This window comes from Ylistrum balloti, unplaced genomic scaffold, assembly GCF_031769215.1.
Source record: "Ylistrum balloti isolate Yb309-2 unplaced genomic scaffold, AGI_CSIRO_Ybal_v1 Utg370122, whole genome shotgun sequence".
Classification (NCBI taxonomy): domain Eukaryota; kingdom Metazoa; phylum Mollusca; class Bivalvia; order Pectinida; family Pectinidae; genus Ylistrum; species Ylistrum balloti.
Window position 1 is genome coordinate 399920 of NW_026782138.1, and position 15161 is coordinate 415080.

Genomic DNA, 15161 nt, shown 5'->3' on the forward strand with positions numbered 1-15161 from the left:
ACAACGTTGTTGACTTTTTTATGATCATACTTGGAATTACCGCATCTCATCCACAAATTGGCATATTCAGAAAAGAAAAGATACTAATTATTATTCTATGTATACATATAACACTAATGAGTTCGCAAGTCTTGTTTTACAGTTTTGTAATAGCAGTTTCTATTCCAGGTGTCCAATGTTAAACTTCTCGGCTCCTCGGGAAACGTCAGGATAATATAGAATTAAGTAACAGTTTAAACATATTATTGATGCAAATAAAAATAAGTTCTAGTGCAGGTTTTTGTGCAAGGTAGATATGAAGACATACTTTGTAAATCATTCAATTTAAAAAAAAAAATGACAATCACATGAAGAGTAATTTCCCGTATACTTCTATTGTATCTGTCATATAGTGTGTCCGATGTCACCAAAACATATGAAGATAGGATTATATCAGCCTACTTCAACTACCTCGAAGAAGACATTCTTCTACGTTCGTATATAACTGTCTTACCGCCGTCAGGTCACGTAGTCTTATTGTTCTAGATCTCAACTCTGTGAGGGTAGTCTCCCCTTCTTAGCTACACAAGTGAAATGGCTTGTCATTTTTTCTGACTATGAACGTCCTTATCGTAGCTTGTGTCATTCGGTATTTATACTGGTCTAAGTCTAGGACAGTTTTAGTAGTTTCACTTTGAAATGTTGGAGCCTCCTTAAAAGAGTGTTATTAGAGGCATCTCCACAGCCTGTCGGTGGACAAGTACCTACAAGGTCATAATTCACAGATTAATTCAATCATTTATCAAATTAGACATCAGAAAAATGCATGTATATAGTAATCATATTTCATATAACCGATACAAAACACATCACCATGCTTACAATGCTTCTTAAAAATGTAGTATTCGGATACAAACCAACGATGCTGCGGCAAGGTCACCTTGTCATGAAAATATAACTCATTAGCCATGAAATACAGCTCACTACCTATAGGTAGTAAAATTTCTGCTGTATCTACGTGTTTCTTTAGTAATAATGTATTTGTTAATTTAGTAGTTATATATTCCCAGTGACAATGCTTTTACGGATTCAATACACGGGATCATGTTTTGTACATCAGTACAATTAACAGATACAGGATTTAGACGAAGACTACATAAATCTTATATAGTTAGTCAGCTGTTTGTCATTCAGTGAAGTTTAATGTATTATCATTTAAAATGTCACCGTAGATTAGACTACAACTTTCAGTAACTGTACCAATAACTAATAGTGTCGTCTTCCAAACCCCTGTTCCGCCATGTGTTATACTATCTGACCCTCGAACTAATTAACAGTAAAACGGTTAGTGCATTAGGTTTTTTTTTTTTAATTTTCGCCTTGTCTGTTCGAACTGCTAAACATACAAAGTTGCCGAAATGAATGTCGCTGCGACCTACATTCTATAGTTCTGCAAGTCATCCGTCCCCAACCCCATCCTTTCTTCCATCACCAGATTCTCTGTAGGGTGGTGTGTGGAGATGAAACAACAGAGAAACAATAGACTTTAAACAAGTTCTTCATTGTCTTCATCATGAGGAAATTGGTTTGACTGATGCTGGTTCAGAAATAAACTAATTATTTGAATGTGCTTCATAGCTGTAGCAGCAGAATAGTTCACATCGCCAAATGTTATACTTAAAATTTCACCACGCTTAGCGTATCCTAAGTGGAGGAGTGTACCACGTGGAAAAATAAACTGTATAGATAAGCTAACAGTCTGTCAAATTAATGAAAGAATTAGTAACATCGAGTATGTGGTATCTGACATAATCATTCCCTTCACTCCCGATTAGAATTGTAATTATTCACATACGTCACAATCACGATACAAATACGATCGTTGCATTTTTGTATTCTTGTCATCATTAAGCTAATCCAATAAATACTTTGATGATATCTTGGATAGCTGACCATGAATCTTTTAAAATTTCTGTGTATGGCATTAAGTCCTTTCTAGTTAAAAAAAACTATTGCCCCAGAGAACGGTAGTGATGGCAGTAGATTTTGTAATGGTTGAAAAAGGAAATAGCTACATAGCTATGTTGACTAAATCATTATGTATTTAGTGTAACAATATTTGAGTAATACTGAGATAACTCACTGGGCCATACTAGCGAAGAATAGTTAAAAAAATAATTAATAAAGTGTAGATCTTATGTAAGTATAATGACACGCATTTCACATGTCCGCACCTATTTGTGACACATCTATCTAGGATATATTACTAAGAAGTATATCATCCTTATAACCAGTTTAGGCAGAGAGAAACAATACTTTTGGTGATTAACTGATTTAATGTTGTATACGTAAAACAACGGCACGTTGATGAGGTGATACATGCAGTAATATATTATTTTTATATTTTCAAGTTACGGGTTTATACAATAAAAGGCAAAATCACAATCTGGAAAGTTTTCGTCAAATTTGAGACGTTTATTCTGTGTAAGCAACGTACGAACAACGTTTATTGATATGCCGTGAAACTTTTTTTTATTAGGAATACATAATTTACGATTTTATTCACCAAAACCATCCATGACTGATTCTTGTTATTGATTTTTTTTTCTACAATTTTCTCTGTTTTCGAAAGCCAATCATAAGAAAAGAAAATTTCTTACCATTTATTTAGAGAAACTTTTAGAAACGATAAAAAAAACTTTTGTAATAAATGAAGGCGAGCACTTAGTCTACCAATACTCTAAAATACAATTATAAAAAAGATACTTGATTAATTTTCCCTTAATTAATTTTCCTATATAACATCTTATAAAAGAAGCGATTCATTCAATATTCATTGCACTTCTACATATACAATTAGAAAACGTGATATAGATGTATGCAATGTTCATGTCAGTTGGGGTGACTCGAGGGTCGCTCGAAGTTGTACCACTGAAAAGTCCACAACCATGACATCGTGAGATAAGCACTTAACACAATTTTTACATAGTGACAACGAGCAAGCAAAGAGATGGAAATTAGTGATAGTCATACTGGTCCTCGAATAAAGTGAAGTGCTCTTTCTAAAAACATGGAAATAAACGGTCGTCCTTTCTCTGTATGTGGTTTTAATATCTTACTGAATATTGTGTTTAAGGATTTAGTCAAGCTGACTCATAGGAATTCCCCAACTTCACCCCTCGTTGAAACCACAATGAGTAAATAGGTAAAACCTGTTTCTATAAAGGCCTGACTGTTTCAAGAGACACGGTGATATAGTATAATTAAAACGATTAATTCATTAAAATTAAATATTTTACAATGTTTCATTTTTGGTATGAATTTCCTGATAGGGTTTGTACGAATGGCATTTAACTATGTGTAATATTTCTTTCTTTAAATAGTTAAGTGAAAACTTCCATTCAAACTGTATACTGATAAAAACAAATTTCTTCAAGTTGGAATTTTGAATTACCTCACAGGTGCAATGTTTTATAAATAAATAGATTGGAAATTATACAAAAGACGTATATAAAATTAGCGCCTTCTTCATTCAAAGCAAAACTTAGATACAACAGAGCCATATAATGAATTAATGAAATAAAAAAAAACGACAGTGAAAAATCGAAATTTGTCGAAATAAAAAAATCAATGGGAAGGTGACGGCAAATACACGAACAGCAATTAAGTCTGTGTATATAATTCGTTACAGCAAAATTGCCTTGAAGGTTTTTATAGTCATTCAATAATGACAACAGTTACAGAGACACAGAGGTGGTACAAATATCTACGGAAGTCCGTGTACAAAAAAACCACATACAGTGTACTGTACGTTTAGAGAACATGTATTTACAATTATTCATGAAGACGAACATAATTATGTCTTCTACAAAAATGTTTTTTTTTTTCGATAATAAATAATGATAAACTTTTGAATTGGAAAGAAAATGTAATCGTATTAAATGTTAGTGAACCAGTGACATGTACCCAGGCATCAGGTAATTATACCAGGTAAATCCTATATCTTACGATGACGACACTTCAATGAAAAATGTTTCTTTCTTCCTCTTTTTCTGCGTGGTACATGTATTTTAAATTACCAGACAGATCCCATGATATTAACTGTATATCATACTGTGTACCATTAACATATGTAGTTATTAAATACCTGGTCATTGCTACGTCTGCATTTTTTTAACGTTTGTACCACATACTTAGGTTTGTTTATTCCTTGCCGTTTATTTATTGGCTGAAGCATTCTGGACGTTAACGTGACGTAAGTCATGGTTTGTAGCATCTGTTGTCTGCCTGGTGTAGGTGAAACACGACAATGCAGTCTGTAGTCGCCAAAATTAGGTCATCGTAAGAAAAATTGATGACGAGACTGTCGTTTATGGCTTGTCTTACGTTGACGCAGTCTTGTGTTTATTCAACAGGTGAATAATAAAATTTTCGAAAGATAGCATTCGCTTCGGTACAATCTCTATGTAATATTTCTTTCAAAAATTTCAAGATAAACATTTTTTCACCTTTGAATTGTATTGTACTTTAAATGAACGGCACAGCACAATTAAACATTGATGTCATATATAATTAGAGGAGCTATCGGTAATTAGAATATATTATTAGTTATGTAGTTTGCTAGTGACCCCCTACAGGAATATAGGGGTTCAGTCAGATTGGTAGGGGGTGAGGGCGAAGTCATCTATTATCAAATGAAAATGTCTTTATCCTAATTTTCCTGTTGAACACTTCTTTTGGCCATACTTACATAAGCGCAACCAGTTGGAAGATTTGTGTGTGACGTTTCGATGACTATCTTGTCACATTCATCAGAAAAATGACTAATAACGTGTATGTGCAGTGGAGTATATGCCACATTGACCCTACACTGGTCATTCTGCTGATATAAAAGGACGGTGAAGTCATCGAAATATCGAACTTTTTTCTCTGTGGTTGTAATATATAAAAATCTGTCATTATGTTTTATAACAAATTACATTTTCTCTCCAGAACTACAGGTGATTAAGAATTAATCAAGTGAAATGTCTACCATCTCTTTGTACTGTCTTTAAGTTAAACACATTCTCATCTCTTCATATTTCTGATTGCGTTTTTAATGTCATGGATTGGCCATCGTTAATTGCAACAACAACATATTTACATGTATAGTTTACATGTGTAAAAAAATTAAGGAGTGTGATAAGATTTGTATCGAATGCGTTCAGGACGTCACCAAACCGAAGAGCACACCACAAGATTTACCTATATCATTACCAATCGGGTAAACATACTTTTTTCATGAGAAAATCACGTACATTTTGGTTGTGGTGGTTTTTAAAAACAGGACATTAAATCATTATGATAAAAGTTAATTGTTTGATTCTTTTGCCGATTGCTTTACTTGCAGGATAGATTAAAGATGCTGGAATCAATATTATGGTTCTTATTCGAAGTTTTATAGCCTTCGCAATAACCTGTCTGAGGATTTGCAGCCCCACGACAAGGTCAAATAGGATGCCCCCTCAAAAGATTGTCTGGTGTTACACGTCCCCACTACAGGGTCATATGAGGACCACCCTCTCAATAACCTCACTGAGGTTTTTACGTCCCTCTACAATGTCATATTGGGACCGCCCTCACAATAACTTGTCTGAGGTTTTACGTCCCCTCTACAAGGTCATATGAGGACCGCCCTCTCAAAATCCTGTCTGAGGTTTTACGCCCCCTTTACAAGGTCATAAGAGGACCTCACTCTCAAAAGCCTGACCGAGGTTTTACGTCCCTCTACAAGGTCATAAGAGGATCTAACTCTCAAAAGCCTGTCTGAGGATTTACGTCCCTCTACAAGGTCATAAGAGAATCTCACTCTCAAAAGCCTGTCTGAGGTTTTACGTCCCTCTACAAGGTCATAAGAGAATCTCACTCTCAAAAGCCTGTCTGAGGTTTTACGTCCCTCTACAAGGTCATAAGAGGATCTCACTCTCAAAAGCCTGTCTGAGGATTTACGTCCCTCTACAAGGTCATAAGAGAATCTCACTCTCAATAGCCTGTCTGAGGTTTTACGTCCCTCTACAAGGTCATAAGAGGATCGCACTCTCAAAAACCTGTCTGAGGTTTTACGTCCCCCTACAAGGTCATATGAGGACTGCCCTCACAATAAACACAATACATGATTGACGGGAAAATAAGTGCTAACTTGGTATACAAATATCCTCTTGTCATACAGTGTTGATGTCAAGCACTTGAATATTACATATTACATTATGACCTCACGATGAAAACCAAAGTATAAATAAAAGGTTACTTCGTTGATTTTATGAATAACTATTTCACTTTCTGTGATATTTCCTGAAAATCTTGTGTATCTTTCCATTCCATAAAATATAGAAAAATATATTATTAATCTTGTTGGAGTTTATATACAATGACAATACATATAGGAAGATAAAATGGTTTTCCAAATTTTCCATACTTACTAATAACAAAAAAGGAAATATACATGTTTATAAATGATTGACTGAGAAGAGCATATCATGTATACTTTAACTTTTGACCGCTTTAGACACTCTACAATCTCATAACAATCCATTTGTTATCGTACATCTTATCAATCTTTCAAGATTCCGGAATCAACGACGTTCAGATAATAGAAAAAATGAACTTGTATATCATTGATCATAACTAGTGTTTATTCGATGTTTGGTGGCATACTAATTATATTACATTAATGTTTTTCTCCTAAACGACCGTAAAACGATTACGGTTCCCTTCCCGATTACACAACGTTCGTCCATTCGAGTCAAAGTTAGTGATTGATGTCAATCAGCTGATATTATTTCATCTTATAGTCAGAATCATTATAAAGATTACTTTCTACAAAATCCTTGCTGTAGAATACGTTTTTAGAAACGCAAAGAGAAATTGATTGACATCAATAGAAGGTCAATTCATCTTTGTGTCACTTTTTATTTGATCAAGAATCTGTCATTCGATGAAATGCTTGTCAACGTATCTATTTCATCATTATTTTATTTAAAAAAAAAAGATAATTATACATTATTTTGTTATGTTGACAAATATAAGAGTACAAAAATGTATTGTTATTTACACTTGTGTATTTTAGTATCAAATGTAATGTATTGCTTTGATATGTTTCACTAGGAAATGAACAATATGGGCTCTGTAATTATTTTCTTAGCAATACTGACGAATTACAATTATGCGTGATTTGAATATTAATACAGTCAACTAAGTATTTTGATGAAGTATCGCCATTAGCACATTACCTATGTGTATATATCTGTATCTTAATTCGTATATATTGTTGTTATGAATGTTACCTAATAGACAATAAGATTTTTTAACAATGATTGATCATGGATGTCAGTAAGGACATTGTTTCTGTGCCCTCGTCAAACATCACGTGATATCACACAAACAAAGCAAGGTGTTGGACCTAAAACAGGGAGGGGGCGGTTCCGTGCCTAGAAAGACTATCACCGTAGCCTGTGACATCATACCGTCGTAGGTGGGTTAAGTGGTGTTTGTGGAATAATTAATTATGCCACATGCCATGCCCAAATATGATTTCAAAATGTATATAAGGCAATCGAGGTTCAGGTGTGCATTAAAACAGTGAATAGCCAACAAACAATACAAACGGTGACAATGAAGGCAATACTGAATTTCGCTGTTTTTGCTGCTCTGATAGGTAAGTTTCTTTATATATCTACTTACTGACTGTTGCAAGTTTTTTTTACACTTTACAAAGTATATGATTTAATGCAAACAGACACTCACATTTTAAAGATTTAGCTTGAGTTAAGAAAGTTAAAATGTTTAATTCAATGATCGTATTTTGTTTAAAATGATTAATAGATAAATGTTTCATGTTTCATTCGAAATACATAAATAACGTTTATAAAAATATAAACTCTATATCTGAAAATTTACAAAACAATATACCTAGTTCCATAACATTTTCTCATTTATCAGGTTGATATTAAGTAAAACTTTTATGTTATTTACAAATTTGCTACGTTCATCAATAGTGGAAAATATCACCACATTATTTTTCTATTAACCTCGTTTATTTTCGTTTCAGTAACAACTTACGGACAAACATGTGATATGGAATTATTAGGAACATGCATTCAATCTGCTGTTACGGGTTGGCCTATGTATGAAAATGTTATAAATCAATCGACACGATTTCAATTACCTAATGTTACGTCAGAGGAGTTAAGAACACTTTGCAAGTAAGTTTTTGATTTCATTTTAAATGAATACCGTGTGATTTATTTTAACGTGACGTTCATGAAAAATGTCTTATTATTTAAATTCATAAATATATTCATGATGTATATAAGAATACTAAACGTAAATTTGTTTTCTTTCTTTTCATTTTCTATCAAAATTGTTTAAAGGAAAAATACAATATACACACGAGATGGATGTAAGTCCAACCCCGTAAAACATAGAAGCAACACAATGTTATCATTATGTTACTTTTTTTTCTAATGTCCTTTCTAAAAACGACTTTCATATAATAATTCTAGTGTTTATTAACGTTTGTATGTTGATTTTCATTTGAAACATTATTCCGATATCTAAATACATGCATCGACTATTTCATCTCATTCTCATTAAACTGCTTATACTTTTTATAGCATAACTACTGACCTTGGTGAATGTGTTGGAAATAGCTTGGCAGGATGCTCCAGAGAGGAAGCTCTTTCTTTCGAATTGATAATGTCATCCGTAAATTTCGTATGCAACACCGAGGATGGTAAGTCCAATTTATCACACAGTTATTCACTTATAAGGTTACCATTTTCTCATATATTTGAAATCTTTTCGTTATATTAGTCAAATTCTGTTTATTACTTTGATATACTTGGTTAGTTGAGATTGCGACGCCATTGAATCAGAAGACGCTGTATCCATTTTCCTTTTTATCCTTGAGTTTCCGTGTTGAAATACCAAAGTCAATATATTGCCTTCGTTTAATCGATCTTGAGTTTGAATTAACATGGTTTTGCCGGATCAGATTTTCCTTTGATGTTTCCGCATCAATTAACCAGACACTCTCATCACTAGACTACAAGCTTATTTACATGTTTTTACCCGCTTGAAAAATGCGACAGACTAGGATACAGTTCCGAAGCTTTAATATCTACATAAATTATAAATTTCAGAATTTTTCGAGAACAATATGTGCCTGTCTGAACCATCCTTAATCAACGACACTACATCCTGTCTGAACATAAACGAATTCTCGATTTCTGAAACTATGCTGGACAGCTCTAAAACTTTAGAAGTATGCAGGTAAGTAGCCCCCGAGAACGACTAGTGTCCCGTTATATAAGTTCTTTATTACTTGCTCCCATTTTTCGTCTTGTTGGTCGAAAAAAAACTCGTCTTAATGTAACACTATCGTTGTAATTATGGTTTAATTATTGGTAGCATAAATAAGTTAATTCAGTGTTTAGTTGAAATATAACCTTCAAATTATATGATAAAAAATACAGTCATTTGCAAGTAACTTCCCTTACGCTTGTATATAAACTTTCATCTTTTTTTTGGTTTATTTAGCCTTCTGGACACTGCCTTGTCATGCATAACTAGTTCCACCGATGCCTATTGTGGGTCACGGTCCAGTGATTATATGATTGCCTACGTGATGACATTAACAGGACCAGTACAAGACCTCCTCGGCTGCCACGCTCAACAAACATTGACAGGTATGTCGGTGTTAACACCTGTCAATGTTAACATTTCCAAAATGTTCTCAAAAATTATTGCCTTATCAAGAAAGAAATAAAGAGAGAAAAGAAATATGATCATGAAATTACACATGTACCTTCGATTTTCATATGTATATACGTTTTTAAATTTAGAAAGGGTTGTAATATAAAATGATGACATGCAACTTGCAAGATCATAAAATTGTTTACCGGTAGTGTGACGTAACATAATATTGTTGATACATTGTGATACGAACTATCATTCAACAGTGTATCCTTTTGTTTAGGTATATTTGATAACACTGAAACAGTGACAGCCACAGCCACAGAATCAACGGACACTTTACCTACCGATGTGCCAACAGCGACCATGAGTCCATTTAATGTATCTGCTGAACCAGATATTATAAATGCTCATAATTCGACGCCAGAGACTACAGACCCTGAACCAGAGTTTGTCCCAACAACGACACCAGTTGTTTCTGGTACTACGTTTGCCGAAACCACTACAACCGCCATTGAACCTGATGTGGTACCAACAATTTCCATCGCTATGGAAACATCTGCTGAGTCAACAACTAGAAGCAATACTGAGGCAACAACAACCACCTCAACCATGGAACCAACGACCACCTCAACCATGAAACAAACGACCTCCTCAACCATGGAACCAACAACCACCTCAACCATGGAACCAACGACCACATCAACCATGGAACCAACGACCACATCAACCATGGAACAAACGACCTCCTCAACCATGAAACAAACGACCTCCTCAACCATAGAACCAACAACCACCTCAACCATGGAACCAACAACCACCTCAACCATGGAATCAACATCCACCTCAACCATGGAACCAACAACCACCTCAACCATGGAACCAACAACCACCTCAACCATGGAACCAACGACCACATCAACCATGAAACCAACGACCACCTCAACCATGGAACCAACGACCACCTCAACCATGGAACCAACGACCACCTCAACCATGGAACCAACGACCACCTCAACCATGGAACCAACGACCACATCAACCATGGAACCAACAACCACCTCAACCATGGAACCAACCACCACCTCAACCATGGAACCAACCACCACCTCAACCATGGAACCAACCACCACCTCAACCATGGAACCAACCACCACCTCAACCATGGAACCAACGACCACATCAACCATGAAACCAACGACCACCTCAACCATGGAACCAAACCAACAATGGAACCAATGACCACCTCAACCAGGAAACCAACAACCACCTCAACCAGTGAACCAACAACCACCTCAACCATGGAACCAACAACCACCTCAACCATGGAACCAACAACCACCTCAACCATGGAACCAACGACCACATCAACCATGAAACCAACGACCACCTCAACCATGGAACCAACCACCACCTCAACCATGGAACCAACGACCACCTCAACCATGGAACCAACGACCACCTCAACCATGGAGCCAACAACCACATCAACCATGGAACCAAAGACCACCTCAACCATGGAACCAACAACCACCTCAACCATGGAACCAACGACCACCTCAACCATGGAACCAACAACCACCTCAACCATGAAACCAACAACCACCTCAACCAGTGAACCAACAACCACCTCAACCATGGAACCAACATCCACCTCAACCATGGAACCAACGACCACCTCCACCATGGAACCAACAACCACCTCCACCATGGAACCAACGACCACCTCAACCATGGAACCAACAACCACCTCAACCATGGAACCAACAACCACCTCAACCATGGAACCAACGACCATCTCCACCATGGAACCAACAACCACCTCCACCATGGAACCAACAACCACCTCCACCATGGAACCAACGACCACCTCCACCATGGAACCAACAACCGCCTCAACCATGGATCCAATAACCTCAGTGACCGAGGGCATACACATAGACCCTGAAATGAACTGTGATGAAGAAGTTATTGCTGAGTGCATTGTCAACTCCATAGGATCTTCTCCCTATTACTCTCAAATGGTAGAAGCATCAACTACAGGGGTATTTCCTCAATTGTCAGCTACTGACCTGGAGGAATTATGCAAGTAAGTATATTCATTGATCTAAATGATATTGCTGGATGTTTCTTTTGCCCATTTTTTGTCTCTTGAAAACAAAACAAATCCATTTTTTATCTAGAAACTGCTTCATTTTCAATGAATTGTAATAGTTTAGTTATTGTATATAAAACACTACAAAACTACTATTTAATATGTAACAATTCTTCTTTATTTGAAAGGTCGGTAGGCAAACTAGATTGTCTTGAGGAGGAAACAAGAGGATGCACTGGAGCCCACTTATTGCAATACACCTCTCTTCGACATACATTCAACTATGTTTGTGGCGCCGGGAAGCAAGGTATATGTCAACACATGTCGATTTTCATTTTGTGCGGGTCTAAATATAAATCAATTAACAGGAGGGAATTGCTGATAAAATCGAAGTAACTTTTAATGTCATCTCTCCATTTCACAAATTCAACATTAAATGATATTGTACAGAATGTTAAGGAAGATGGAATGGTATTGTTACTTGTATTAGGACTTTTGAAACGGTTAAATGATATGTTAGTCATATATTCTTTCTATGTCGTTACAGCTTTCTTGCAAGCAGCCGAGTGTTTTGCCGAACCGAATGTAGTGCTAAGCACACAAACATGCCTCACGGAACCTTCTTATGAAATCGGTTCACTTGTGTCCGTAATAGCGTCCAATCCTGAATTATTTATGGAATCTGACCGCCTCTGCAGGTTTGTAATAAACATTTATATATATTTATTTTAAAAAAGAAGTAATAAAAAAAATTAAAGAATAATGAAAACCATAAACGCATCGTTTCAATTGAAATGAAATTATATTAACTATTAAGTTAGAATTCCACATCCAAGCTTTTAAATTAAACCCATAGCATTAAATGTATTATGTTATTTCAGTTTGCTAGAGACTACCTCATACTGCTTCGTTAATGCTGCAAGCAACTACTGTTCACGGGAACAAGCTGTATCAGTCGTAAATTATATCAGCAATGTGATGGAACCAACCAGGAAGTTTTTTGTCTGTCTATTAGACGAAATCACCCTTCCATCAGGTATGTTGCAATATACCATTCTTCTTTTTTTTAAGCTTGATATTGGATACATGTAAATTATTAACACAGAATCGAATGCATTTACCTATCAGAGGTTGATTGTTTTGTCAATGATGCAATAAAATCCAATACCTTTCTTTTTCAATAGTTAACAACACTGCCGAATGGACAACCGAATCTGCTTCCACAACTGAGAAAACGACATCTGCTGAAGCAACAACCATTGATCACATTATCATAACTGCTGAAGATTCTACGGTTGGCCAGTCTACAACTGAGACAGCACCAACTACAACAGAACAGCAAGTGACAACTGAAAGCGCTACTGCAACCGATCATAGTACAACTGAAGGACAAATAACGACCGACCAGACATTTGAACAAACGACTACGCCTGAACAGTTAACTACCACTGAAGACATTACCACAACTGAACAAGCTTCAACAACTACCCTAGATTCCACAAGCGAGGAAACTACAACATTAAGTCCAATCACAACTGCGAAAACGACTACTACGTCTTTGCCTGTAGATGAGCCGAAGAAATGCTTCAACTGCCGCTATCACGGTCACTTTCACTTCAAGTCAGATTCAATTGCCGATAAGGTAAATGAATACTGCATGGCCAATGGTCTTAAGGGTTTCTGTCCCATCGACACCTGTGTATGTGGAGACGATCAAACATTTGTCGCTGAATGTGAAGTCCGCGGTGTTTACAGAAGCGTCGTTGGGTATAAGGAATGGTGTGAACTCATGTGTAACCAAGGGAACTGTCAGAGCTACCCATGTGACTGTCATATGGTGTTATTCCGAAGATCTGACAATCAATTGGCTTAAATAAGTAGCAACAAAGAGCGAGCAAGAAAAGTAACAATGATCCATCCATTAATCATATAACAGTATTGTGAATGCAATTATGTACACAAGTTACTACTCTTCTGTTTTATAACGTGCCTGTGTGAATTATATTATATATGTAGTAGAAATCCATAACTTAATAATTTCATAGCTGTTGACCAGCTTTATTTATTCACATTTCACGTTCTGTATTTAATTGTATTTCTTGTAGTGTAGATTTGTGCTTTATTTGACATCACCTGTATTACAGACACAAGAATGTCATTATGTTTACAATCCGATACACAAATTACTACTTAGCCGTATTGTCAATACTGAGAGGGTCATCAACACGTATTGTGCTGTATTTGTAAATGTTTGATAGTTTATAGATGATATTTTACACATAGTTAATTTATAAATCTCATAAAATCCTGACTCAAATGTAAAACAATATTGAACATTACATTGTCAAAAGCGTGTATGTTTGTGTTTTATACGACTCAACTTTTAGCTTACACGTGGTTAAATGCAAATAAAATATCTATATTTCTACACAATTTGTTCTTGTTTTCACTGAAGACTTTTTAAGGTATATCATCAAGTGTAAAAAAATGGCTACAGTACACACATTCTTCTGAATTGTACATTTTTTTGTGAAATTTTGTTTTAGAGTGACATCTCGATGATAGTTTTAACAAATACAGAATTTGTGATTTGACAACCTGACAAAGAAAATACCGATATTAAACACAACTCAAATTCGATGAAACTTGGCAAAATGTGAAGGAAAAATACATAGTTACATATTACAAAGTAGAAGGAGAAACAGATGAGGTGTTAGTGAAGGTTAAGTGGCTTCTGCTGCATCGATGGCGTTCGCCGCGTTTATTTTGGTCAATTCAAGTAAGTAATCTTATATTTCCAAATGAGAACAAGATAAACAACAACGACATTACCATACACACTAACGTGTAACAAACACGTCCAACTTTGAATCGCACTTGGAAATAGGATATTTCTCAATGAGATCATTATGTCGACCATAAAACTTCTCCATAATCTTCATCTGCCTACATTTGGCGAAACTATATGGATGGGCGCAAAACATATCACTCCCAGCGAGGTCTTTTTATTGTATCGATATACGAAATCGTTCATTAAGCAGAAAAGATTTAATATTCCCCTGAAAAGAAACTGTTCATGTGTTCAATTTTTTCCTTTTTGTTTACATACAAGGCTGAATTTATCGAAAATTTTATGAGTCTCTATAGTTCAGTAGGAAGAGAAATCCTTCAATATCATTGTTAGACTGATCTGTGTATTCCTCAAGTAATGTACTGACCATATCTTGGTTATACGCTAACCTCAATATTTCACAAACAAAATAACCAACTATTTGTTCATCATCGTATTCTAACACGTTCCGATATATCCTTTTTTACGGGGGGGGGGGGGTAGTAAAGTTGTCATTAATTTTTT

At 35.6% G+C, this 15161-nt stretch overlaps 1 protein-coding gene across 1 annotated transcript; it reads left to right on the forward strand.

Moving 5' to 3' along the window:
• Positions 1 to 7629: 7629 nt before the first annotated feature.
• Positions 7630 to 13679, forward strand: LOC132550400 (mucin-2-like). The gene is made up of 11 exons (XM_060214463.1): positions 7630 to 7672; positions 8066 to 8219; positions 8631 to 8749; positions 9159 to 9288; positions 9556 to 9704; positions 9995 to 10927; positions 10969 to 11800; positions 11995 to 12113; positions 12354 to 12504; positions 12688 to 12842; positions 12991 to 13679. The coding sequence occupies exons 1-11, from the start codon at positions 7630 to 7632 to the stop codon at positions 13677 to 13679; spliced, it is 3474 nt and encodes a 1157-aa protein (XP_060070446.1).
• Positions 13680 to 15161: the final 1482 nt, after the last annotated feature.

Bases quoted from the DNA above. Each gene is read 5' to 3' on its own strand.
- LOC132550400 (XM_060214463.1), top strand. From the start codon at position 7,630: ATGAAGGCAATACTGAATTTCGCTGTTTTTGCTGCTCTGATAG. The intron at 8,750-9,158 runs GTAAGTCCAATT...TATAAATTTCAG, and splicing joins CGTATGCAACACCGAGGATG to AATTTTTCGAGAACAATATG. The intron at 11,801-11,994 runs GTAAGTATATTC...TTTATTTGAAAG, and splicing joins GACCTGGAGGAATTATGCAA to GTCGGTAGGCAAACTAGATT.